The 27,466-nt window shown below is 42.3% G+C and overlaps 1 protein-coding gene across 1 annotated transcript; it reads left to right on the top strand.

Moving 5' to 3' along the window:
- Nucleotides 1-200: 200 nt before the first annotated feature.
- On the top strand, nt 201-27,180 carry CYP2B39 (cytochrome P450 family 2 subfamily B member 39). Its single transcript, XM_059877325.1, has 11 exons — nt 201-365; nt 7,905-7,998; nt 10,549-10,596; nt 11,746-11,937; nt 12,027-12,176; nt 12,860-13,020; nt 13,456-13,632; nt 14,850-14,991; nt 16,163-16,350; nt 21,979-22,120; nt 26,996-27,180. The coding sequence occupies exons 1-11, from the start codon at nt 201-203 to the stop codon at nt 27,178-27,180; spliced, it is 1,644 nt and encodes a 547-aa protein (XP_059733308.1).
- The last annotated feature ends 286 nt before the right edge of the window (nt 27,181-27,466 follow it).

The raw sequence follows: 27,466 nt of genomic DNA, 5'->3' as shown, positions 1-27,466 counted from the left end.
GCTTGGGATCCACTGAGATGATAAACATTGTGGCCTCTGCAGCACCTGGTCCTTTATGCTCCCTCTTGTCTCTGGAGAGTTAGCAGGAGCTCTGCCAAGGGAGGATCCTGGCACACCTTCCCCAACCATAAGGCAAAATAACAAACAACAGAGTAAGCTGCCTTTAAGAGGGACAGCAGGATCAAAGGCAGGCACAGACCATGGCTCTCTTCACCATCCTGTTCCTCATTCTCTTCATTGGCCTCCTGCTCCTCTGGGGCCGCCCTGCCTCCCAGGGCTGCCTCCCTCCTGGACCCTGGCCTCTGCCCTTCCTGGGGAATGTCTTGCAAATGGACCAGAAGGGTCTCCTCAAGTCTTTCCAGGCGGTGAGATGAAAAGGGCAAAGGGGGTGGAATCATTAAAGAAGGGATTGGCTACCCACTCCAGTATTCTTGTCTGGAGATTTCCAGGGACAGAGGAGCCTGGCTGGCTACACTCCCTGAGATCACAAAGAGCTGGACACAACAGAATGACTAACACTTTCATTTTATATATAGTAGTGTATATATGTTAATCCAAATTCCCCAATTTATCACACTCCCTTTCCCCACTAGGTAACTGTAAGTTTGTTTTCTATATCTGTAACTCAATTTCTGTTTTGTAAACAGGCCCGTTGTACCATTATTTTAAAGATTCAATGTATATGTGACACCATATATTTGTTTTTCTGTGTCTGACTTACTTTGCTCAGGATGACAATTTTGAGGTCCATCTATGTTGCTGAAAATGACATTACTTCATTGTTTTTTATGGCTGAGTAATATACCACTGTATATATGTACCACATCTTTTTTACCCACTCCTCTATCTATGGGCATTTACGTTGTCTCCATGTCCTGGCTATTGTAGACAGTGCTGCAGTAAACACTGGGGGCCATTTATCTTTTCAACTTATGGTTTTCTTTGGATGTATGCCCAAGACTGGGATTCCTGGGTCATAAGGCAACTATATTTTTAGTTTTCAGGAAGAACATCCATAGTGTTCCCCATACTGGCTAGACCAATTTACATTCTTACCAACAGTGTGGGAGGTTCCCTTTGGAGAGAGACATTTGAATAGACATGAGACTTTGAGCTGTGATACTGTGTGGGTTGGGAGGGAGAGATTCTATAGCTTGGATGTGGGGAGTCTCTGTAATTCTTTTTTTTTTAATTTATTTATTTTAATTGGAGGCTAATTACTTTACAATATTGTAGTGGTTTTTGCCCTACATTGACATGAATCAGCCATGGGTGTACCTGTGTTCCCCATCATGAACCCCCTCCCACCTCCCTCCCCATCCCATCCCTCTGCGTCATCCCAGTGCACCAGCCCTGAGCACCCTGTCTCATGCATCGAACCTGGACTAGTGATCTGTTTCACATATGATATTATACACGTTTCAGTGCTATTCTCTCAGATCATCCCAGCCTCGTCTTCTCCTACAGAGTCCAAAAGACTGTTATATACATCTGTGTCTCTTTTGCTGTCTCGCATATAGGGTTATCGTTACCATCTTCCTAAATTCCATATATATGTGTTAGTATACTGTATTGGTGTTTTTCTTTCTGACTTACTTCACTCTGTATAATAGGCTCCAGTTTCATCTACCTCATTAGAACTGATTCAAATGCATTCTTTTTAATAGCTGAGTAGAGACATTACTCTGCCAACAAAGGTCCGTCTAGTCAAGGCTATGGTTTTTCCTGTGGTCATGTATGGATGTGAGAGTTGGACTGTGAAGAAGGCTGAGCGCCAAAGAATTGATGCTTTTGAACTGTGGTGTTGGAGAAGACTCTTTGAGAGTCCCTTGGACTGCAAGGAGATCCAACCAGTCCATTCTGAAGGAGATCAGCCCTGGGATTTCTTTGGAAGGAATGATGCTAAAGCTGAAACTCCAGTACTTTGGCCACCTCATGCGAAGAGTTGACTCATTGGAAAAGACTCTGATGCTGGGAGGGTTTGGGGGCAGGAGAAGAAGGGGATGACAGAGGATGAGATGGCTGGATGGCATCACTGACTCGATGGACGTGAGTCTCAGTGAACTCTGGGAGTTGGTGTTGGACAGGGAGGCCTGGTGTGCTGCGATTCATGGGGTCGCAAAGAGTCGGACACGACTGAGCGACTGATCTGATCTGATCTCAATATTCCATTGTGTATATGTACCACAGCTTTCTTATCCATTCATCTTCCGATGGACATCTAGGTTGCTCCCATGTCCTGGCTATTACAAACAGTGCTGCGATGAACATCGGGGTACACATGTCTCTTTGAAGTCTGGTTTCCTCACTGTGTATGCCCAGCAGTGGGACTGCTGGGTCATATGGCAGTTCTATTTCCAGTTTTTTAATGAATCTCTACACTGTTCTCCATAGTTGCTGTACTAGTTTCCATCCCCACCAACAGTGTAAGAGGGTTCCCTTTTCTCCACATCCTCTCCAGCATTTATTGTTTGTAGATTTTTGGATAGCAGCTATTCTGAGTGGTGTGAGATGGTACCTCATTGTGATTTTGATTTGTATTTCTCTGATAATGAGTGATGTTGAGCATCTTTTCATGTGCTTGTTAGCCATCTGTATGTTTTCCTTGGATGTCTGTTTAGTTCTTTGGCCCATTTTTTGATCAGGTGGTTTATTTTTGTGGAATTGAGCTGCACAAGCTGCTTGTATATTTTTGAGATTAATTCTTTGTCAGTTACTTCGTTTGCTATTATTTTCTCCCATTCTTAAGGCTGTCTTTTCATCTTACTTAGTTTCCTTTGTTGTGCAAAAGCTTTTAAGTTTAATTAGGTCCCATTTGTTTATTTTTGCTTTTATTTCCATTACTCTGGGAGGTGGGTCATAGAGGACCCTGCTGCGATTTATGTCAGAGAGTGTTTTGCCTATGATTTCCTCTAGCAGTTTTATAGTTTCTGGTCTTACATTTAGATCTTTAATCCATTATGAGTTTATTTTTGTGTATGATGTTAGAAAGTGTTCTAGTTTCATTCTTTTACAAGTGGTTGACCAGTTTTCCCAGCACCACTTGTTAAAGAGATTGTCTTTTCTCCATTGTATATTCTTGCCTCCTTTGTCAAAGATAAGGTGTCCATAGGTGCATGGATTTATCTCTGGGCTTTCTATTTTTTTCCATTGATCTCTATTTCTGTCTTTGTGCCAGTACCATACTGTCTTGATGACTGTAGCTTTATAGTATAGGTTGATTCCTCCAGTTCCATTCTTCTTTCTCAGGATTGTTTTGGCTATTCAAGGTTTTTTGTATTTCCATACAAATTGTGAAATTATTTGTTCTAGTTCTGTGAAAAAATACCACTGGTAGCTTGATAGGGATTGCATTGAATCTATAGATTGCTTTGGGTAGTATACTCATTTTCACTATATTGATTCTTCCAATCTATGGACATGGTATATTTCTCCATCTATTATTGTCCTCTGTGATTTCTTTCATTAGTGTTTTATAGTTTTCTATATATAGGTCTTTTGTTTCTTTAGGTAGATATATTCGTAAGTATTTTATTCTTTTCATTGCAATGGTGAATGGAATTGTTTCCTTAATTTCTCTCTCTGTTTTCTCATTGTTAGTGCATAGGAATGCAAGGGATTTCTCTATGTTAATTTATATCCTGCAACTTTACTATATTCATTGATTAGCTCTAGTAGTTTTCTGGTGGAATCTTTAGGGTTTTCTATGTAAAGGATCATGTCATCTGCAAACAGTGAGAGTTTTACTTCTTCTTTTCCAATCTGGATTCCTTTTATTTCTTTTTATGCTCTGATTGCTGTGGCCAAAACTTCCAAAACTATGTTGAATAATAGTGGTGAGAGTGGGCACCCTTTTCTTGTTCCTGACTTTAGGGGAAATGCTTTCAATTTTTCACCATTGAGGATAATGTTTGCTGTGGGTTTGTGATATATAGCTTTTATTATGTTGAGGTATGTTCCTTCTATTCCTGCTTTCTGGAGGTTTTTTTTTTTTTATCATAAATGGATGTTGAATTTTGTCAAAGGCATTCTCTGCATCTATTGAGATAGTCATATGGTTTTTATATTTCAATTTGTTAATGTGGTGTATTACATTGATTGATTTGAAGATATTAAAGAATCCTTGCATCCCTGGGATAAAGCCCAGTTGATCATGATGTATGATCTTTTTAATATGTTGTTGGATTCTGTTTGCTAAATTCTGTTAAGGATTTTTGCATCTATGTTCATCAGTGATATTGCCTGTAGTTTTCTTTTTTTGTGGCATCTTTGTCAGGTTTTGGTATTAGGGTGATGGTGGCCTCATAGAATGAGTTTGGAAGTTTACCTTCCTCTACAATTTTCTGGAAGAGTTTGAGTAGGATAGGTGTTAGCTCTTCTCTAAATTTTTGATAAAATTCAGCTGTGAAGCTGTCTGGTCCTGGGCTTTTTTTTTTTTTTTTTTTTTTTGCTGGAAGATTTCTGATTACACTTTTGATTTTCATGCTTGTGATGGGTCTGTTAAGATTTTCTATTTTTTCCTGGTTCAGTTTTGGAAAGTTAATTTTCTTAGAATTTGTCCATTTCTTTCAAGTTGTCCATTTTATTGGCATATAGTTGCTGATAGTAGTCTCTTATGATCCTTTGTATTTCTGTGTTGTCTGTTGTGATATCTCCATTTTCATTTCTAATTTTGTTGATTTGATTCTTCTCCCTTTGTTGCTTGATGAGCCTGGCTAATGGTTTGTCAATTTTATTTATCTTCTCAAAGAACCAGCTTTTAGCTTTGTTGATTTTTGCTATGGTCTCTTTTGTTTCTTTTGCACTTATTTCTGCCCTAATTTTAAAGATTTCTTTTCTTCTACTAACCCTGGGGTTCTTCATTTCTTCCTTTTTTAGTTGCTTTACGTGTAGAGTTAGGTTATTTATTTGACTTTTTTCTTGTTTCTTGAGGTAAGTCTGTACTGCTATGAACCTTCCCCTTAGCACTGCTTTTACAGTGTCCCATAGGTTTTGTGTTGTAGTGTTTTCATTTTCATTCATTTCTATGAATATTTTGATTTCTTTTTTGATTTCTTCTGTGATTTGTTGGTTATTCAGAAGCGTGTTGTTTAGCCTCCATATGTTGGAATTTTTAATAGTTTTTATCCTGTAATTGACATCTAATCTTACTGCTTGTGGTCAGAAAAGATTCTTGGAATGATTTCAATTTTTTTGAATTTATCAAGGCTAGATTTATGGCCCAGTATGTGATCTATCCTGGAGAAGGTTCTGTGTGCACTTGAGAAAAAGGTGAAATTCATTGTTTTGTGGTGAAATGTCCTATAGATATCAATTAGGTCTAACTGGTCCGTTGTATCATTTACAGTTTGTGTTTCCTTGTTAATTTTCTGTTTAGTTGGTCTATTCATAAGTGTGAGTGGGGTATTAAAGTCTCCCACTATTATTGGGTTATTGTTAATTTCCCCTTTCATACTTCTTAGCACTTGCCTTACATATTGCAGTGCTCTTATGTTGGGTGCCTATATATTTATAATTGTTATATCTTCTTCTTGGATTGATCCTTGATCATTATGTAGTGACCTTCTTTGTCTCTTTTCACAGCCTTTATTTTAAAGTCTATTTTATCTGATATAAGTATTGCTACTTCTGCTTTCTTTTGGTCTCCATTTGCATGAAATATCTTCTTCCAGCCTTTCACTTTCAGCCTGTATGTGTGCCTTGTTTTGAGGTGGGTCTCTTGTAGACAGCATATATAGGGGTCTTGTTTTGCATCCATTCAGCCAGTCTTTGTCTTTTGGTTGAGGCATTCAACCCATTTACATTTAAGGTAATTATTGATAAGTATGATCCCATTGTCATTTACTTTGTTGTTTTGGGTTTGAGTTTATACACCCTTTCTGTGTTTCCTATCTAGAGAAGATCCTTTAGCATTTGTTGAAGAGCTGGTTTGGTGGTGCTGAATTCTCTGAGCTTTTGCTTGTCTGTAATGCTTTTGATTTCTCCTTCATATTTGAATAAGATCCTTACTGGGTACAGTAATCTGGGTTGTAGGTTTTTCTCTTTCATCACTTTAAGTATGTCCTGCCATTCCCTTCTGGCCTAAAGAGTTTCTTTTTTTTGGGGGGGGGAGGGTTGAGAGGCTCAGACATGTCTCCATGAAGGGACGCAGTCTGACACCAACTTTATTCAGCATCTTATATTTATACAGAAAAGCGTGAGAAAGACAAGACAGTTGACATTTTTTCTTGGTTGGCCTATACATCTTACAAACAGTCACAAGAAATCTTGAGAGCATGGGAATGGCTCCCTGTTATTATTTATTACACCAGATAACATTTCCCTGTGCGTGAGAAGTTTGCACAGAACTCCAGGTGCCTGCAGTAAATAAGCGCCTAATCTCTGGGGTGGTGGGACAGAGAGCTATGTTTGCAAGCAAACCCTCAAGAACTGAGGCAGCTCCCAGAGCTGTGTCCTTCGGACAAAGGACCCTGTTCTCACGGGTAGCTCCCCGCATCTCCCCCTTTCTTTTTATATAGGCTCATGCTTATGTTCCTTTAACCGCAGACCATTTCCATAGATGGAAGCCTTTATCATCCATAGATCATCAATCAGTTTTTTAATTAAACAAGGTGCAAGAAATAAAACAGTTAAAATTATTAAGAATAGTCCTCCTATGGCTGCTCCCAAGTACCAAATACTATTGACAGTAGGTACATGTCGAAAAAGTTCTTTAACAAAAGACTCAGCTCTTTTTGCAACATCCAAATCAGGTCTGGGTGCATTTTCAATGTTCATTATTTCCTGATGTAGATGCAGCAAATCTAAGGAAATATTTTCATTATGCTAAATACCTTCTAAATGAGCTTTCACCTTATCCCAAGCAGTTATACTACCATTATATTTTTTGGGAGTAACACAGATCCATTGAAAATCAGCATGACATTGTACTCATAATCTCAGCTTTATACTTTGAACCTCTTTACCTAAAAATTTTACAACATCATAAAGGGCATTCAATCAATCCTCTAGCTTTTTGTCAATATCTTCTTGAGTCCCCAGGGCAACGGATGCATTTTGTGCCAGATTATTAACAAAAGTTGCAGTTTGCACTGATTGTGCCAAGGACAGGGCTGCAGTAATCGAGGAAGCAATAAGAGTTACCAAAGCTACAAATCCCAGAATTATTAACCCTATTCCCCTGTGATAACGCATTAAAGCACCCTCTACTTCTCTCCAAAGTTCAAGTCCCCTTTCATCATACCAAGACCCATTAATCTTTACAGGAACCATAACAAAAGCAGGGTGTCTTAAGACTAGAACCCTAGTTTGATTAGTAATTCCCCTAACACAGTTAGTCAAAGTACAATTGTTACAAGTTACATTATAATTTCGTAACCAGGTTGTATTTTTACAGATCCTACTAGTAAAGCATAAGGGTGAGGCACACATGCACGAGGGTATCTCATGGTGAGATTCCACAAATAACCGTGTCTCACTTTTGATCCCACCTGAAGGTAGGAACCCTCACATCCAAGGGCGGCAGCTAGTTTCCAGATTTCTGTTTGGAACACTTTAGAGCCACCCAAGTTCCAAATACGGGATGCAAAGTTCCTATTATCTTGAGCTCCAGGGTTTCAGGCCGAGTCTGGAGACCAGTCCCACAATGACTCATTTGTCCCAAATATGTTATAAACCGTAGCAGTTCCATCTCGACACAGTTTCCATGGTGCAGCAGTGACCCTTCCCCTTGTTCCAAAGTCGCAGAAAGGGATATCTAAAGGACCAGTTCCATTACGATGTTGAGGAATTCCAGATTCTTTCGTTACTCCAGGAATATACAGGCTCCAACCATTGTCATAATCAGCATATCCGGACTCCCCAACAAAAAGACATCCTGTTGAATTAAAATATCTTTCCGGCAGCCAGCGCGGCGCTTCGGCATCCTCAATCTTGGCGGGCAGCAGCCGTCGTCGCGCTCCGATTCTCGAGTCCCTGTTTTGGGCGCCGGCCTGAAGAGTTTCTATTGAAAGATCAGCTGTTATCCTTATGGGAATCCCCTTGTGTGTTATTTGTTGCTTTTCCCTCACTGCTTTTAATATTTGTTCTTTGTGTTTGATCTTTGTTAATTTGATTAATATGTGTCTTGGAGGTGTTCACCTTGGGTTTATCCTGTTTGGGACTCTCTGGGTTTCTTGGGCCTGGGTGACTATTTCCTTTCCCATTTTAGGGACGTTTTCAATTATTATCTCCTCAAGTATTTTCTCATGGCCTTTCTTTTTGTCTTCTTCTTCTGGGACACCTGCGATTCGAATATTGGGGCATTTAACATTGTCCCAGAGGTCCCTGAGGTTGTCCTCATTTCTTTTAATTCTTTTTTTTCTTTTTTCCTCTTTGCTTCATTTATTTCTACCATTCTATCTTCTACCTCACTTATCTTATCTTCTGCCTCCATTATTCTACTGTTGGTTCCCTCCAGAGTGTTTTTGATCTCATTTGTTGCATTATTCATTATTGATTGACTCTCTTTAATTTTTCTAGGTCCTTGTTAAACATTTCTTGCATCTTCTCAATCCTTGTCTCCAGGCTATTTATCTGTAACTCCATTTTGTTTTCAAGATTTTGGATCATTTTTACTATCATTATTCTGAATTATTTTTCAGGTAGACTCCCTTTCTCCTCCTCTTTTGTTTGGTTTGGTGGGTATTTATCCTGTTCCTTTACCTGCTGAGTATTTCTCTGCCTTTTCATCTTGTTTAGATTGCTGTGTTTGGGATGGCCTTTCTGTATTCTGGCAGTTTGTGGTTCCTCTTTACTGTGGAGATTCCTCCCCGTGGTGGGGTTGGGCAAGTGGTTTGTCAAGGTTTCCTGGTTAGGGAAGCTTGCGTCAGTGTTCTGGTGGGTGGAGCTGGATTTCTTCTCTCTGGAGTGCATTGAAGTGTCCAGTAGTGAGTTTTGAGATGTTTATGGGTTTGGTGTGACTTTGGGCAGCCTGTATATTGAAGCTCAGGGCTATGTTCCTGCATTGTGGTAGAATTTGCATGTTATGTCTTGCTCTGGAACTTGTTGGCTCTTGGGTGGTGCTTGGTGATAAGGCTTTTGGATGAGCTCTTATCGATTGATGTTCCCTGAGTCAGGAGTTCTCTGGTGTTCTCGGGTTTTAGGCTTAAGCCTCCTGCCTCTGGTATCAGTCTTATTCTTACAGTAGCTTCAAGACTTCTCCATGCATACAGCACTGATGATAAAACATCTAGGTTAATGGTGAAAGGATTCTCCACAGTGAGGAACACCCAGAAAGGTTCACAGACTTACCATGGAGAAGAGAAGAGGGAGGAGGGAGATAGAGGTGACCAGGAGGAGAAGAGGGGAATCAAAAGGGGAGAGAGCAATCTAGCCAGTAATCAATTTCCTATGTGCTCTCCACAGTCTGGAACCCTCAGAGAGGTTCACAGAGTTACATAGAAAAGAGAAGAGGGAGGAAGGAGATAGAGGTGACCAGGAGGAGAAGAGGGGGAATCAAAAGGAGAGAGACAGATCTAGGCAGTAATCAGTTCCCTAAGTGTTTTCCACAGCCCAGAACACACAAAGAGATTCACAGAGTTGGGTAGAGAAGAGAAGGAGGAGGGAGGAGATAGAGGTAACCTGGGAGAGAAAACAGAGAGTCAAAAGGGGGAGAGAGTAATCAAGCCATTAATCACACCCCTAAGTAAACAAGGGTGCTGAAGATTGGATTCTTAAAGGTACAAAATTGATAACAAATACCAAAAAGCAAAGATTAAAAATCCAGACTAGAGGTTAGACTCTCAAAAATACAATATTAAAAAAAAAAAAAAATCACAAAATTATTAAAAATATATATGAAGTTTGCTTCAAAAATAGGGTCTTTTTTTTTTAAGGTAATAGTAGGTTATAAAAATGAAAATTAAAGGAGCAATAGAGGACTTTAAAATTTTTTTTAATTTAAAAAAATTTAAAAAATGATAATAGTAAAAATATATCTAGGATTTTCTCTGGAGCTGTTGCAGGCAGTGTGGGGTCAGTTCAGTCTCAGATAGTTTCTTGCTTCAGCTTATACTTCTCAAGATCTATAGGCCCCTTCCAATGTAGTCGGTGCTAACTACAGGGCTTTAATCTGTTGCACCTGTCACTTCCAAAGCAGTTCCCTCTGTTTATTTTGGCTTCTTCTGTTTGCAGGTCTCTTTAGTGTCTAATTTCTGCCCTGACACAAGGGGGCGAAGGTGGTCACTTATTTAGGCTCACTTGTTCAATCGTGCTGTGGGGAGGGAGGAACACTGCAAACAAATATCACTGGCATGTGTGGGGAGTGCTCACAGTCTCGGCCACACTGCGTTTGCCCCCACTCATGGCATGTGTGCTTTCCCAGTCTACACTGCTCAGGCTCCAGTCTACACTTTAGCTACACTAAAGAGCTCAGGCTTTTCAGGGGAACTGTCTAAAGTGGGCCCTGGGTTGTGCGCACTTCCCAGGTCTAAGCCGCTCAGGTTCAGGTTCTCAGGTACTCCACAAAGGTGCAGACTCGATTCGGCCTGTGTTTTGTGCCCTTCCCAGGTCTGAGCAGCTCGGGGACCAGGTGCTTGGAGAGCGCACTCTCCCCAGGTAGTGGGTGTGTCTTATCACCTCCCCTGCCCCAGCCACTCGGTTTCCTGGGTACACAGCAGGCACGCCATCTCAGGTGTACTGTGTGTCTCTTCTGGGGAGCTGATCTCTGGCTGCGACCCTCCCGGCGGATGTCAACTGTCCAGAATCCCAGGAAGTCTTGGTTAGCAACTGGGAGCCTGCTTGCAGTTTGGTAGAGGATGCCATCTCTGGAGCCAAGATTGCCCCTTTCCAGCTCTGGCTGCCACCTGCCTGCCTCCCTGCCTCCGGCAGGGGATGGGCCGGTCCGCAGCTGGCTAGGTCTCCTCTGGTATTAGCTTAGTCCTTTGTTCTGTGAGCGGGCCCTGCAGTGCCTTATGTTAGGGCTTTTTTGTGGGATAGTTCTCTCTCTCTCTTTTTCCCCCCTCACTCTCTCTCTGGCTATTTCACAGTTCGGGTTGCTATCTCACATTAGCTCCCTCAGATTGCCCTCAGGGCATTCAGGCCCGGTCCTTACCCTAAGCAATGCAGCCCGTGCCTCCCTGTTCAGCCCCTGCTTGCTGGTGGTAGATGCGAGTGTCTGGGCTACTTCTCTGCTGGGAGTTGCCATTAGGCACGTAATCTGTGGGGTTTATTTATTTTTTTTTCCTCCTGGTTATGTTGCCCTCTGAGATTCCAAAACTCCCCACAGACCCGCTGGTGAGACGGTTTCCTGGTGCTTGGAAACTTCTCCTCTTTTAAGACTCCCTTCCTGGGATGGATCTCATCCCTAACTCTTTTGTCTCTCTTTTTATCTTTTATATTTTGTCCTACCTCCTTTTGAAGACAATGGGCTGCCTTTCGGGGTGCCTGATGTCTTCTGCCAGTGTTCAGAAATTTTCTCAGCGTTCAAATGTTCTTTTGATGAACTTGTCAAGGAGAAAGTGGTCTCCCTGTCCTATTCCTCCGCCATCTTAGGACCATGCCCTCTGTAATTCTTAAAAGCAAGGCTGGGAGGGCTCAGGGTAAAGTCAACAGAGGCAGATGCTTGGGTCAGGTGATATATGTGAGGTTCGGAGGAAACCATAGAGTTCTAGTCTTTGCTCTTCCCTAATGGGGCTGCAGCCTGCAGGGTAGGCTAACTGGGAGGTGTGATCCAGGGGTGAGGTGGAGATCCTTCTCTTGAGTCAGAGAGTGAGACCTGGACTCTGCCCCCACAGCTGCGGGAGAAATATGGGGATGTCTTTACCATCTATCTGGGGTCTCGGCCTGCTGTCATCCTGTGGTGGTACGAAGCAATGAAGGAGGCTCTGGTGGATCAGGCCGAGGCATTCTCTGGCCGAGGGCACATCGCCATCATTGACCCTGTCTTCCAGGGAACAGGTGAGTGGGGGATGAGGGTGAGGATTAGGGAGGGGAGGAGGGAACATCCCATGTGTCTTCTCAACCTTCCCTCCACGCCCCACCATCAGGTGTGGTCTTTGCCAATGGAAAGTCATGGAAGGTTCTACGGCGATTCTCTGTGACCATAATGAAGGACTTTGGGATGGGGAAGCGGAGTATTGAGGAAAGAATCAAGGAGGAGGCTCAGTGTCTGGTGGAGGAGCTTCAGAAGTCCCAGGGTGAGTGCAGGCTGGGTGGAGGTGGGGATGAGATGGGGTAAGAGAGAGGGAGAGGGCATGTGACTGATAAAGAGAGATCCAGAGACAAAGACAAAGAGAGGCAGAAACAGCTTCAGATAAAGAGAGGAGAAGGAGATAGAGACAGAAAAAGAGAAAGAGAATGAGGAAAAACAGAGACAGAGACTAGCAAAGAGAGAGGGAGAGGCAGAGAAAGTAGACAGAAGCACAGAGAGCACAGAGAGAAACACAGCAAAAGCAAGACAGAGAGATATGGAGAAGGTGACACAATAAATCTAGGAACAGAAGCTGCAAGGAAAAGTGAAAGCAAAAAGTAAAGGGAGTAGGGAGTTATTAAAGTCAGGGGAACACAGAATGTCAATGAGGTTAAGGAGAGGGGCTACAAAGATGTGGCAAGAGAACAGAGAAGGAGTGAGTCTGAAAGGAAGAGTGAATGAAAAGGCCAGAGAAAGTCAGCCCAAGACATAGAACAAGAAAAGCAACAAGAGACTCAGAGGTGAAGACTTTCAGAAAGAAAATCTTAGATACCCAATGAAAACCCAGTCAGCCAAGACAAAGACAAAGAAACTAATCAAAGAAGCTAGGATGAGATGGCACCAGTCAGGTCAGAGCCAACCAGGACTGTGCAGGGGACCCCTCCCCCCATGACAGACCTCTCTCCTCAGGGGCCTACCTGGATCCTCATTTCCTCTTTAACGCCATCACCGCCAACATAATCTGCTCCATTGTCTTTCGTGAGCGCTTTAATTACCAGGACCCTAGACTATTACAGCTGCTACATTTACTTAATGAAATCTTCATCATTCTCTGCTCCTTCTATACCCAGGTGAGTCATCAACTGCATAGTGGGCCAGCAATTAGGGTGGTGGACCCCAGGAAGAGATCAGATACTTTCTGTCCTGAACACTAAACATGGAAGGTTTAGTGGCCCTCCCAGGTGAGACTATCCGTCAGTTTGGGGGTCTGAATCAGGCCTTGGACAGGACGGGCTTCGAGAGAAGGAACCTCAGTAGATGTGAGAGTGACTGGGGCTGGGTGCAGAGGTCCATGCACCACTGTTTGTGTGTGTGTTTGTGTGAGTGCGTGTGTGTGTGTGTGTATGAGTGTGCGCATGCACATTCAGTTGGGAGGCACACCCTCCAAGTCCACAGGGTGAACGATGCCCTTTAGATGTTGCTACGTGTGCAGCTCAGAGCATCAACACTCACAGAACCAGCCAAGTGAATACAATGGGTTCTGCACCTTGTCTGCTGCCTTGTAGATGTTTGAAATCTTCCCGGGCATCTTGAAACACTTTCCTGGCACACACACCCGCTTGTACAGCATGATTGAAGAAGTGAAAGATTTTATCACTGAGAACATGGAGAGGCACCAGAAGATGCTGGATCCCAGTGGCCCTAAGGACTTCATTGATTCCTTCCTGCTTCGCATGGACAAGGCAAGACCTGCGCAGGATATGCATTGGGGATGGGAAACAGAGCGATGGAAACTGTACTGACATTGAACTAATATCTTTGGGTGCGATGTATGTGTTCTTTAAACGTTGAAGTAGTTCCCTAAGGATTAGCAAGAAAGCCAAGATCCATAATCCCCCACCATTTTCCCCTATGCCTCTCCAAGCCTTCCTCCCAACAGCCTTTAAAGAGCTGGTAACTAAGCAGTTAACATGTGTCCAGTAAGCTTTCTCTGAGACACAGCTCAGGCCTTCCCCAAGCTGTGACAGAGTCAAGTCTGTTCTGATTGGTCAAGCTCCATGTATATTCAGATTGATAAAGACCAATGTCTGTTCTGATTAGTGCAGGCCAATGTCTGTTCTGATTGGTCTGGCAAGAGCCATACCAGTTGTTAAATATGGACAAGGCAAGGGCTGCCCTGGGGGAGCCCGAAAGAGAGTGATAGACACACTACTGACATTGAGCTAGTATCTTTGTGTGGGATGTATGTGTTCTTTAAATGTTGAAATACTTCCCTAAGGATTAGCAAGCAGTCCATGGTCCAGTCCCTCCCCTCTATTCCTTTCTAATCCTCTTCAAGCCTTCCTTCTGGAATGCTTTTAAAGAGATTAACACCAAGCAGTTAACATGTGGCCCAGTAAGCTTACTCTGAGATGGATCTCACTCCTTCTCTCAATTCTGAGACACAGAAATGAGTCTGTTCTGATTAGTGAGAAGCCCACATCTGTTCTAACTGATTGAGACCAATGTCTGTTCTGGCAAGTGCCTACTAGTTGTTAAATATGTTCAGCAATATCCCTGGAATGTAAGCTGCAAAGGCCAATCGGGAGTGCAATGACACCCAAGGACAGAGAAAATCAACAACAGCAGTGACATCAACAAATTAACCTCTAACTTGCATTGAGCTTATCATACATTATCAAAGTAACTCCATAAGGATGTGCTAAGGCACCAAGAGGTTATATTCCTTGCCCGAATACACACAGCTGGTAAATGTTAGGGCCAGAATTTGAAGTCCAGGCACTTTCACTCTGGAGCTCACCCTTTTGGTACCTTTTTGGCCTTGATTAGAGAAAAAAAGTTTCAAGAAAAAGAATAACTGGCACAGAGGGACATGGTGTTGGTAGGGAGACAAGAAGACTCAGAAACTGGGAATTTCTGCAGGGGGAAAATGTTAAGAATCACCCATCTCCATCTCTAGGAGCGCTTAGATCCTGAGAGTGAGTTTCACCAGAAGAATCTCGTTCACACGGTGCTCTCACTGTTCTTTGCTGGTACAGAGACCTCCAGCTCCACACTCTGCTTTGGGTTTCTACTCCTTCTTAAGAACCCTGGTGTCTTAGGTGAGCTGGGCTTATGGCAGGTGGGGGCAGGGGAGGAATGAGGGTCTCTAAGGCCATGCTGGAAGGCTGATAGGCTAAGACAGATAACTTCTGTCCTGAGGATCTGGGGGAAAAAAAAAAAAAAAACAAAAAAACACCCCAAGGGCTTTCCTCATAGCTCAGCTGGTAAAGAATCCTCCTGCAATGGGGGAGACCTGGGTTGGATCCCTGTGTTGGGAAGATCCTCTGGAGGAGGGCATAGCAACCCACTCCAATATTCTTGCCTGGAGAATCCTCATGAACAGAGGAGTCTGGTGGGCTATAGTACATGGGATTGCAAGGAGTCATACGTGACTGAGCAACTAAGCACAGCACATAGGCATTTGTAACTTGTAATAAAAGTTTGCTAGAGACAAAGCTCTTTAAAGTTGACAAAGCACTTTAGGATTTACTTTACAAAGAATTTTTCATTCAGGCAAACACTGTCTGGTGTAGAAGGTGTTTGTACTTATGAAGTGTTTTGCAATCTGCCCTGAGTGATGGTGAGGTGCCTTCTGGTTTTCAAAGACTGGTCCTGACATAAAGCATTACCTTTTACAGTGCATTTTGCTGTCTACTAAAGTACAGGATTCTTGCCAACTACTCTTTGAGGTGGACTAAGAACTTGACTTTTTAATATATATTGCCAAATTACAACTAATTAAAAAGCACCTTCATTGGTTCTCATGTTGATGTCTGCAGATCAGACTTGGAGAAACTCTCACCTCATCAAACTCCATTGTTTCATAAGAATGAATTTAAGGCCAGCCTGAGGAAATGACTTATCTAAAATCATATAGTGCATGAGTGAGACAAAAGGAGATGACACCAGTTTCAGCTACAACTCATTTTTAGTTGGAAAAGCAAAAAACACCATTAAGTGTTGAATGAATTTCCACCCACCCATCCTTACCCAAGTTACCCCCTGTCATAACTCATAACTAGAGTAGAAATAACAGATAAGACTTCTTCACAAACAAGATTCTAACTTTCTTTTTTGATGCTTTCATTGAGAGGAATGATAACCCAATATCTCAGAAAAGAATTTACAAGACCCTCTCATCAGTCTGCAGGTCATTTTCAGGTCACTTGGTTGAGTCCACTGTTATGGGCATTTATTGACATATGCTCCTCCCACCTGAACTGTTCTCAGAGAAAGTCCAGGCAGAAATTGACAGAGTGATTGGTGCACACCGCCTCCCAACTCTGGAAGATCGGGCAAAAATGCCTTATACAGATGCCGTCATCCACGAGATTCAGAGATTCAGTGACCTAGTCCCTGTTGGTGTCCCCCACTCTGTCATCAAGGACACTCACTTCCGAGGATATTACCTCCCCAAGGTGAGACCAGCAGGGTCACAAATCTTGATTGTAGGTGCTGTCTGCCTCCAATCCTATGGTTTATATCTGGTTGTTGGACTGTGATAAGAATTTTCATTTCCAGATTTCTATGGAAGAGAAGAGATTTTACAAATATACTGAAGTCTTCTTTCTTTTGTTCAGTCATATTTATTACCTTTACAGGGTATTAGGTTTGCTGGAAAAAATAGAATATACTTTTGAAGCTTGTTATACAGTAGAGTTGGTTTTTTTAAATCTTTTAAAATAATTTCTTCTTAATGTTTATATGAATCCATGTGTTTATATATATCCATACACACAACAATTGGCTCATACTGTGGCAGTCACTTTGCAACTGAGTGACCTTGTCTTTCTATGCATCTAGCACAATTTGCAATGTGTGTGTGTGTGTGTGTGTGTGTGTGTGTGTGTGAGTGTGCCTTTCTTTTTTTAATATAACAGTTTGCTGTGGATACATTGTTCAGGTCAATGCCTATGGTTATAACTCATTTTTTTTTTTTTTTTGTGGGAGCTTACATTGCTGAGCATAGGTGTACCTAGAGGTGATATCCACAGTTTTGAATCACCCAATGAACAGCACCCATCAGGTTATATTCTGGCCCCAGTCTTGGAGTCACCTCTTTATAGGGCTCTGCTGTCAGATGTGAACCTTTTAGTTGATGGATCATAAAGTAGACCAAGGGGTCTTGGGGATGAGGGATCAGGGTGGTTGGTAAGGATACCTGGAAGGATGGGACACTAGCAACCAAATGGGGGAGAGTCATTTAAACATTCCTGCCACCAACTATAGAGCCACACAGAGGATGAAGCTCATTATCAGCTGCGGAGGCACATTAATAGATTCAGCCACTCTTTGTTAATGGTCATTTGGGTCCAAGGTCAGAGAAACACCAGTAAGATGGTACATGCTGGGAAAGGGCATTAGAGGGCAGACAGACTGAAACCACAATCACAGAAAAGTAACCAATCTAATCACATGGACCACAGTTTGTGTAACTCAATGAAACTATGAGCCATGCCGTCTATGGCCACCCTAGATGGATGGGTCTTGGTGGAGAGTTCTAACAAAACAAAGTCCACTGGAGAAGGGAATGGTAAACCACTTATTCTTGCCTTGAGAGCCCAATAAACAGTATGAAAAGGCAAAAAGATAGAACACTGTAAGATGAACTCCCCAGGTCGATAGGTGCCCAATATGCTACTAAAGATCAGTAGAGAAATAACCCGAAAAGAATGAAGAGACAGAACCAAAGCAAAAACAACAACCAGTTGTAGATGTGACTGGTGATGGAAGCAAGGTCCGATGTTATAAAGAGCAATATTGCATCAGTTCAGTTCAGTTCAGTTCACTCGCTCAGTCGTATCTGATTCTTTGCAACCCCACTAACTGCAGCACACCAGGCCTCCCTGTCCATCACCAACTCCCGGAGTTCACCCAAATCATGTACATTGAGTCGGTGATGCCATCCAACCATCTCATCCTCTGTTGTCCCCTTCTCCTCCTGCTCTCAATCTTTGCCAGCATCAGGATCTTTTGCAATGAGTCAGCTCTTCACATCAGGTGGCCAAAGTATTGGAGTTTCAGCTTCAACATCAGTCCTTCCAATGAACACCCAGAACTGATCTCCTTTAGGATGGACTGGTTGGATCTCCTCGCAGTCCAAGGGACTCTCAAGAGTCTTCTCCAATACCACAGTTCAAAAGCATCAATTCTTTGGTGCTCAGCTTTCTTAATAGTCCAACTCTCATATCCATACATGACTACTGGAAAAACCATAGCCTTGACTAGACAGACCTTTGTTGGCAAAGTAATGTCTCTGTTTTTTAATATGCTGTCTAGGTTGGTCATAACTTTCCTTCCAAGGAGTAAGTGTCTTTTAATTTCATGGCTGCTCTCACCATCTGCAGTAATTTTGGAGCCCAGAAAAATAAAGTCTGACACTGTTTCCACTGTTTCCCCATCTATTTCCCATGAAGTGATGGGACCGGATGCCATGATCTTCGTTTTCTGAATATTGAGCTTTAAGCCAACTTTTTCACTGTCCTCTTTCACTTTCATCAAGAAGCTTTTTAGTTCTTCTTCACTTTCTGCCATAAGGGTGGTGTCATCTGCATGTCTGAGGTTATTGATATTTATCCAAGCAATCTTGATTCCAGTTTGTGCTTCCTCCACCCCAGCGTTTCTCATGATGTATTCTGCATATAAGTTAAATAAACAGGGTGACAATATACAGCCTTGACATACTCCTTACCCTGTTTGGAACCAGTCTGTTGTTCCATGTCCAGTTCTAACTGTTGCTTCCTAACCTGCATACAGATTTTTCAAGAGGCAGGTCAGGTGGTCTGGTATTCCCATCTCTTTCAGAATTTCCCACAGTTTATTGTGATCCACACAGTCAAAGGCTTTGGCATAGTCAATAAAGCAGAAATAGATATTTTTCTGGAACTCTCTTGCTTTTTCAATGATCCAGCAGATGTTGGCAATTTGATCTCTGGTTCCTCTGCCTTTTCTAAAACCAGCATGAACATCTGGAAGTTCACGGTTCATGTATTGCTGAAGCCTGGCTTGGAGAATTTTAAGCATTACTTTACTAGCATGTGAGATGAGTGCAATTGTGCGGTAGTTTGAGCCTTCTTTGGCATTGTCTTTCTTTAGGATTGTAATGAAAACTGACCTTTTCCAGTCCTGTGGCCACTGCTGAGTTTTCCAAATTTGCTGGCATATTGAGTGCAACACTTTCACAGCATCATCTTTTAGGATTTGAAAGAGCTCAACTGGAATTCCATCACCTCCACTAGGAACTTGGAATGTTAGGTCCATGAATCAAGGCAAATTGCAAGTGATCAAACAGGAGATGGCAAGAGTGAACGTTGACGTTTTAGGAATCAGCAAACTAAAATGGACTGGAATGGGTGAATTTGACTCAGATGACCGTTATATCTACTACTGTGGGCAAGAATCCCTTAGAAGAAATCGAGCAGCCATCATGGCCAACAAAAGAGTCCGAAATGCAGTACTTGGATGCAGTCTCAAAAAGACAGAATGATCTCTGTTCATTTCCAATGCAAACCATTCAATATCACAGTAATCCAAGCCTATGCCCCAACCAGCAATGCTGAAGAAGCGGAAGTTGAATGGTTCTATGAAGACCTACAAGACCTTCTAGAACTAACACAAAAAAAGATGTCCTTTTCATTATAGAGGACTGGAATGCAAAAGCAGGAAATCAAGAAACACCTGGAGTAACAGGCAAATTTGTCTTTGGAGTACAGAATGAAGCAGGGCAAAGGCTCATAGAGTTTTGCCAAGAGAATGCAAACACCCTCTTCAAACAACACAAGAGAAGACTCTATACATGGACATTGCCAGATTGTCAACACTGAAATCAGATTGATTATATTCTTTGCCATCAAAGATGGAGAAGCTTTATACAGTCAGCAAAAAAGAAGACTGAGAGCTGACTGTAGCTCAGATCATGAACTCTTTATTGCCAAATTCAGACTGAAATTGAAGAAAGTAGGGAAAACCACTAGACATTCAGATATGACCTAAATCAAGTCCCTAATGATTACACAATGGAAGTGAGAAATAGATTTAAGTGACTGGATCTGGTAGACAGAGTGCCTGATGAACTATGGATGGAGGTTTGTGACATTGTACAGGAGACCCCATGGAAAAGAAATGCAAAAAAGAAAAATGGCTGTCTAGGGAGGCCTTAAAAATAGCTGTGAAAAGAAGAGAAGTGAAAAGCAAAGGGGAAAAGGAAAGATATTCCCATTTGAATGCAGAGTTCCAAAGAATAGCAAGGAGAGATAAGAAAGCCTCCTTCAGTGATCACTGCAAAGAAATAGAGGAAAACAATAGAATGGGAAAGACTAGAGATCTCTTCAAGAAAAGTAGAGATACCAAGGGAACACTCAGGCAAATATGGGCTCAATAAAGGACAGAAATGGTATGGACCCAACAGAAACAGAACATATTAAGAAAAGGTGGCAAGAATACACAGAAGAACTGTCCAAAAAAGATCTTCACAATGCAGATAATCACGATGGTGTGATCACTCACCTAGAGCCAGACATCCTGGAATGTGAAGTCAAGTGGGCCTTAGAAAGCATCACTACGAACAAAGCTAGTGGAGGTGATGGAATTCCAGTTGAGCTCTTTCAAATCCTAAAAGATGATGCTGTGAAATGCTGCACTCAATATGCCAGCAAATTTGGAAAACTCAGCAGTGGCCTCAGAACTGGAAAAGGTCAGTTTTCATTACAATCCTAAAGAAAGGCAATGCCAAAGAATGCTCACACTACTGCACAATTACACTCATCTCACATGCTAGTAAAGTAATGCTCAACATTTTCCAAGCCAGGCTTCAACAATATGTGAACCATGAACTTCCAGATGTTCAAGCTGGTTTTAGAAAAGGCAGAGGAACCAGAGATCAAATTGCCAACATCCGCTGGATCATCAAAAAAGCAAGAGAGTTCCAGAAAAACTTCTATTTCTGCTTTATTGACTTTGACTGTGTGGATCACAATAAACTGTAGAAAATTCTGAAAGAGATAGGAATACCAGACCACCTGACCTGCCTCTTTGAGAAATCTGTATGCAGGTTAGGAAGCAACAGTTAGAACTGGACATGGAACAACAGACTGGTTCCAAATAGGATAAGGAGTATGTCAAGGCTGTATATTGTCACCCTGATTATTTAACTTATATGCAGAATACATCATGAGAAACGCTGGGGTGGAGGAAGCACAAGCTGGAATCAAGATTGCTCGGATAAATATCAATAACCTCAGGTATGCAGATGACACCACCCTTATGGCAGAAAGCAAAGAAGAACTAAAGAGCCTCTTGATGAAAGTCAAAGAAGAAAGTGAAAAAGTTGGCTTAAAGCTCAACATTCAGAAAACTAAGATCATGGTATCTGGTCCCATCACTTCATGGCGAATAGATGGGGAAACAGTGGAAACAGTGTCAGACTTTATTTTTCTGGGCTCCAAAATTACTGCGGATGGTGATTGCAGCCATGAAATTAAAAGACACTTGTTCCTTGAAAGAAAAGCTATGACCAACCTAGATAGCATATTAAAAAGCAGAGACATTACTTTGTCAACAAAGGTCTGTCTAGTCAAAGCTACAGTTTTTCGAGTAGTCATGGATGGATGTGAGAGTTGGACTATTAAGAAAGCTGAGCGCCAAAGAATTGATGCTTTTGAACTGTGGTGTTGGAGAAGACTCTTGAGAGTCCCTTGGACTGCAAGGCGATTCAACCAGTCCATCCTGATGGAAATCAGTTCTGAGTGTTCATTGGAAGGACTGATGTTGAAGCTGAAACTCCAATACTTTGGCCACCTGATGCGAAGAGCTGACTCATTATAAAAGACCATGATGCTGGGAAAGAGTGAGGGCAGGAGGAGAAGAGGATGACAGAAGATGAGATGGTTGAAAAGCATCACCAACTTAGTGGAGATGAGTTTGAGTAAACTCTGGGGTTGGTGATGGACAAGGAGGCCCTAATGTCCATGGGGTCGCAAAGAGTAGGACGCCACTGAGCGACTGAACTGATGAACTGACGGTTCCACTTGTTTTTAACATCCTCTTAGGGCATTACCGTGTACCCCGTCTTGAGCTCTGCCCTCCAAGACCCACGCCACTTTGAGAAGCCAAATACCTTCTATCCTGGCCACTTCCTGGATGCGCAGGGCAACTTCAGGAAGCCGGAAGTCTTCATCCCATTCTCCATGGGTAAGTCCTGCTCTTTCTTCCCCATGAAAATGCCTGCTTGCTCACGCTCTGTGTGTAACTCTCTTTCTTGATCCAACTCCAAACACTAGGTGAACGTTTTTGGGAAAATATGACAATTCTGAAGGATATAGAAAGACATCTACAGAGACAAAGATAGTGTGAAGGGGACAAGAAAGGATGAGGTACAATGGAGGAGGAAGATGGAGACTCAGTGATAGAGATAAAGTGACAGCACAGACACACATGTGCAGGCTCAAAATGACAGACAAGTAAATGATCCATTACCAAGCGCCTGTTATGTGCCAAAATCAGGGAAAGGCATTTTTCACATTTTCTCTGAAAATGAAAATAATCATTATTTTTCTAATTTATACAAAGCAAGAAAGAATAAAATTCAATTTGAAAATCACCTGTAACTTACCACTCAACCACACTTATTAATAACAGAGGATGTCCTTTTATTAGTATGTATACAAACACAAAGGTTTAGATGGATAGATGGATAGATAGGTAGATAAATAGCTACATACATGGATACACAGATAGATACATAGACAATAGGTAAGAAAATGAAAGAAGAGTAAAAAGAAAGGAAGAGAAAAGAAGGAAGATTCGGTGATTTATTTCTTGTTTGTCAATTGTTAATCCAAGCCATGGACTAGTGTGAAGTTCAGAAGGCACTTAAAGAACAGAGATTTAAGGAATATTCGTTCTTGGATTTGCATGTGTGCCCTGATTCAATCAGATTTCCCATGTGGTTCAGTGGTAAGAAATCCACCTGCCAATGCAGGAGACACAGGTTAGATCCCCGGGTCAGGAATATCCCCTGGAGAAGGAAAGGGCAACTCACTCCAGTATTGTTGCCTGGGAAATCCCAAGGACAGAGGAGCCTGGTGAGCTACAGGCCATGGGGTCGTAAAAGAGTCAGACACGACTGAGCAACTATAGAACAACCTAATTCAACCATCTATAAAATAATTCAACTTTTAGTCACTGACTTGAAATTTATCATATTTAAAAAATTTCAATCTGAGTAGATCTAAATCTGGTTCATTTACTGGTCTGTCTTTCTAGCTATATAATACTGCTTGACTATTTCTACCCAAGAAATATGTACTCTTCTTCTATAGATAGTTTTATGTGGTTTTTTTTTTTTTTTTAACATATTTTGTTTTCCTTCCAAGTATACTTTGGAATTATTTTGTCAAAGTCTCAAAAACTCCCCCTGAAATTTTATTAAGATTAACCTGAATTTGTAGTTTACATTGAATAACTTTGACAGCTTTACAAATTCAAATAACTTTGACAGCCCAGTCTAGAAGGGCTTCCCAGGTTGCTCAGTAGTAAAGAATATGCCTTCCAATGCAGGAGACATGGGTTCGATTCCTTGGTTGGGAAGATCCCCTGGAAGAAGAGATGGTAACCCACTCCAGTATTCTTGCCAGGGAAACTCCATGGACAGAAGAGCCTGGCAGGCTACAGTCTGTGGGCTCGCACAGAGTTGGACAGGACTGAGCACACACACAGTCAAGAAGATAGCATTTCCTTTGAATCACCTCTATATTAGTTGAATTTTTTTAAAACTAGGTTTTGAATACTTCTAGCTAGATTTATTCCTAAGAAACATGAGAAGAGATTGTTGCTATTGCTGATAGAACCTCTTTGTCAGCTCAGGCTGCCATAATAAAGGGCTATAGATTGGGTGGCTTACACTACAGAAATTCATCTGCTCATATTTCTGGAGCCTGGAGCTCTGCTCTCAGAGAGCCAGCATGGTCAAGTTCTCATGGGGTCTGTCTTCCGGCTCACACATGGCCGCCGTCTTGCTGTGACCTCACGAGGTACAGTGAGGGCTCTGTTATCACTTCCTCTTCTTATAGAACTCAATCCCTTGGAATTGTTTTTACCACATGAGAGCATTCTTCCTCCTTGCCTCCCTCCTTTCCTTCCTTCCTTTCTTCCTCTTTAGTAGCTTTTTCTTCTGATTATAAAGCTAATGTATTGTTGAAAGTTTAGAGAATACAAAACGGTATAATTTTTAAACAAACAAACAAAAAAGAACACTATTCCCTCATGGAGGCCTAAGGAGCTTTTCTAATGAGCTTATCTAAACCTTAAGGGCTTCTCAGGTGGTGCTAGTGGTAAAGAAGTTGCCTGCCAATGCAGGAGAGGTAAAAGACACAGATAGATTCGATCCTTGGGTTGGGAAGATCCCTAGGAGGAGGGCATGGCAACCCACTCCAGTATTCTTGCCTGGTGAATCCCGTGGACAGAGGAGCCTGGTAGGCTACAGTCCATAGGTCACAAACAGTCCAACACAACTGAAGTGACTTAGCAAGCATGCATGCAAACCTAATAACCAGACTTTGCTGGTGGTCGAGTGGCTAAGACCCCAGACTCGCACTGCAGCGGGCATGGGTTCCATCCCTGGTTAGGGAGCTAAGAACTCACATGCCATGAGGGGCGGCCAAAAAGAAAAGATCAACCCAATTACTTTCTAAGATCCTTTCTCCAAATACCATTGCACTGGGAGTTAGGGCTGCAACATATAAATTCTGAAAGGACACGATTAAGTTCACAGCAATTTTTTGATGTAGTATTTTAAATTTTTAGAATAGGTATATCAGAAATCCACTGGTATTTTGAAATGTATATTTCTGTCATAATCAGACAATTTCCTTATATTACTTATACAACTAACCATTTTTCATTCTCTTGGGTTTTCCAAATAATTGGCATTCGCATCTGCAAATGATATTTTGACTTTTTTGTTTCTTGTGTTAAAGTCACATGTTTTCCCTAATATCATGAGCTAACACCTCTGGAATCATGGGAAGTAATAGTAATGACAGTAAAAGTAGTGACTTCTAATTTTAAGGAGAATATTTTTCTTTTCTCTCTTAAGCTTAATGATGGCTATGATCTATTCCAGATATTTTATGGCTATTCTAACATATTTTGTTGTTCAGTCAATAAGTCATGTCTGACTTTTTGTGACCCCATGAACTGTATCATGCCAGGCTTCCCTGTCCTTCACTATCTCCCAGAGTTTGCTCAAACTCATGTCCATTGAGTCAGTGATCCTACCATATATTTTTCTCAGTTCTATTCTCTTTTTTTGGCCACGGCGCATATTTTGTGGGCTCTGAGATCTCTGACTGGGAATTGAACATGTGTCCCCTTCAGTGAAAATGCAGAGTATTAACCCCTGGACTGCCAGAGAAGGTCCCAATTTTCCTCAACTCTAAATGAAATTAAGGAAAGATCTTTTTAATCTCTATTTTACAACAAGATTTTATTTCTTGAAAAATTTGATCAGGATGTTATATTGAGTATTAATCTTTTCAGCTCCTGTCAAGACGATCAAATTGCTTTGCTCCTTTGATGTCTGAGTGTTGACTCATTCTCTCTCTTGTAGAATTGGAAAAAGAGAGGCTCAGGGTTCAGGGGACTTGCCCAAGCCCCTGTAGAAAGTCATGATCTATGGAGGTCAGGGCAGGGCTAAGCTGTTATCTCAGCAACTGAGAGCCAAAAGATTGTTTTCCTGATCATGCAACATGCCCATCCCAAACCATGACAGTCATGTAGAAAAGGTAGTTAACGGAGACTCTATCCTGAAACATGAAGACACAGGGAAAACAGTGTGACATGTATAAGTTTAGCCCTCACTTCATGGGACTAAGAAAATCCCATTCAAGTTCAATGTAGCTGAGATGTTATACACCCAGAGATGATCTTTGAATACTTATGAAGCATAGCGAACTTAGCCACACACACAAGGCAGCTCTCTGGGCTCCTTTCCTTCCCATGAGACTGCGGGTCAACAGGATATAATGGAAACTCTAGCTCAGCCCAGGGACATGCTGGCCTCACCCTTGGTTATCCCAGTGGACACAGCCTGTGCTGAAGTCAGTGGATACTTAGGGCTCCACCACAATGGGACAATTTGTGGTGGTCAAACTCATCGTGCAGGGAGACATGAGTAGGTGTTATGAGAGTCAGAAAAATGGGGGCAAAGATGGACAGAGTGCTAGTCAAGTCTTTATAAGCGTGAAGTGGGCATGACCAGTCAGAACCTCCACAGGTTGGGGTGTGGGGATTGGGTCTGGGAGGCTGACTTTGTTGGCTGCTGATTGTGGGCAGGGCCAAGGAGCTGAGAGGAGGGTCAAGGTGGCCAGAAGAGTGGGGACACTGAGAAGTTTAGACCAAATGATCAGATATAGCTCAATATTTGATCAGCCAGGTGCCTGCCTACTCCAGGGTAGGCCAAAAGTTTCAGCTCCCCTGAACTCCTCTCTCATGGTCCTCATAACTAGAGCATACTGCCACAGATTTCTCCAGAATTTTCACATTTTTTTTTTCTCATAAATTGGCTTAGTTGACAGTATACTTAACCAGAGACACACAAAAAAATGAGACACGAAAGGACTTGGTACCAGGAGGGACAGAGGAGGGCACTGTACTAGATAATCCCAGAGGAGGCAGAACTGAAATATAACTGAGATAGAAATGTGCGAACACTGTTCACCCTATGCCTGCCCCCACTCTCAGCCCCTACTAATGTTGTTGGTGTTGTTGGTACTGAGGACAAGAATAGGATCAGAACACCTCACATGTAAATCTATGTAAATGAACATGCAAATATCCTGGGGTTTTGGGGAATGGGGTAACCAAGTGTTCTCAAATTCAGCTTCATGTTGATAAACTTTTACTTTTTGCTTGTCATCATCTTCTCTGCATACCCCTGCCCTCCTCCTTCTTCAAGCTGAAATAGCTAATTCAGCCCTCAACTTCTGTGCTATGTGACTCCAAAATAGCTCCCTTTTACCTCTCCGATCTTATCCTCCAATCGTACTCCCTCCCTTACACCCACAGGAAAACGCCTCTGTCTGGGTGAGAGCTTGGCCCGCTCAGAGCTCTTCCTCTTCTTGACCACTCTGCTGCAGAACTTCTCTTTGGGGTCTCCCAAGGCCCCTGAAGACATCGACCTCACACCCAGGGAGAATGGGCTGGGGAGACCACCCCCTTTGTTCCAGGTCCGCTTCCTGCCCCGCAGATGAGGGGGAGGGCAAGAAGAAGCACAGATGTCCTCTGAGTCCTTGCATCCAGCCCCTGCCTCCGTCCAGAATTAACATGTGCAGGCTCCACCCTGCTCACTTTCTCCTGTGGAAAGTTCCTTTTGTGGTCTCTCCATCCATCCTGCTGTAATCACCACTTATCCCTAGATGGCCTGCACTGTTGACTGAGGATATTTCAGGGTCAAGAAATACGGGCTGGACTTCCCTGGTGATCCAGTGGTAGAGAATCCGTCTACCAGTGCAGAGGACATAGATTCACTTCCTAATT

The sequence above is a fragment of the Bos taurus genome, chromosome 18 (assembly GCF_002263795.3).
Source record: "Bos taurus isolate L1 Dominette 01449 registration number 42190680 breed Hereford chromosome 18, ARS-UCD2.0, whole genome shotgun sequence".
NCBI lineage: Eukaryota > Metazoa > Chordata > Mammalia > Artiodactyla > Bovidae > Bos > Bos taurus.
Note: the sequence above shows the minus strand (reverse complement) of the source record. Positions and strands in the feature narration are given on the sequence as shown.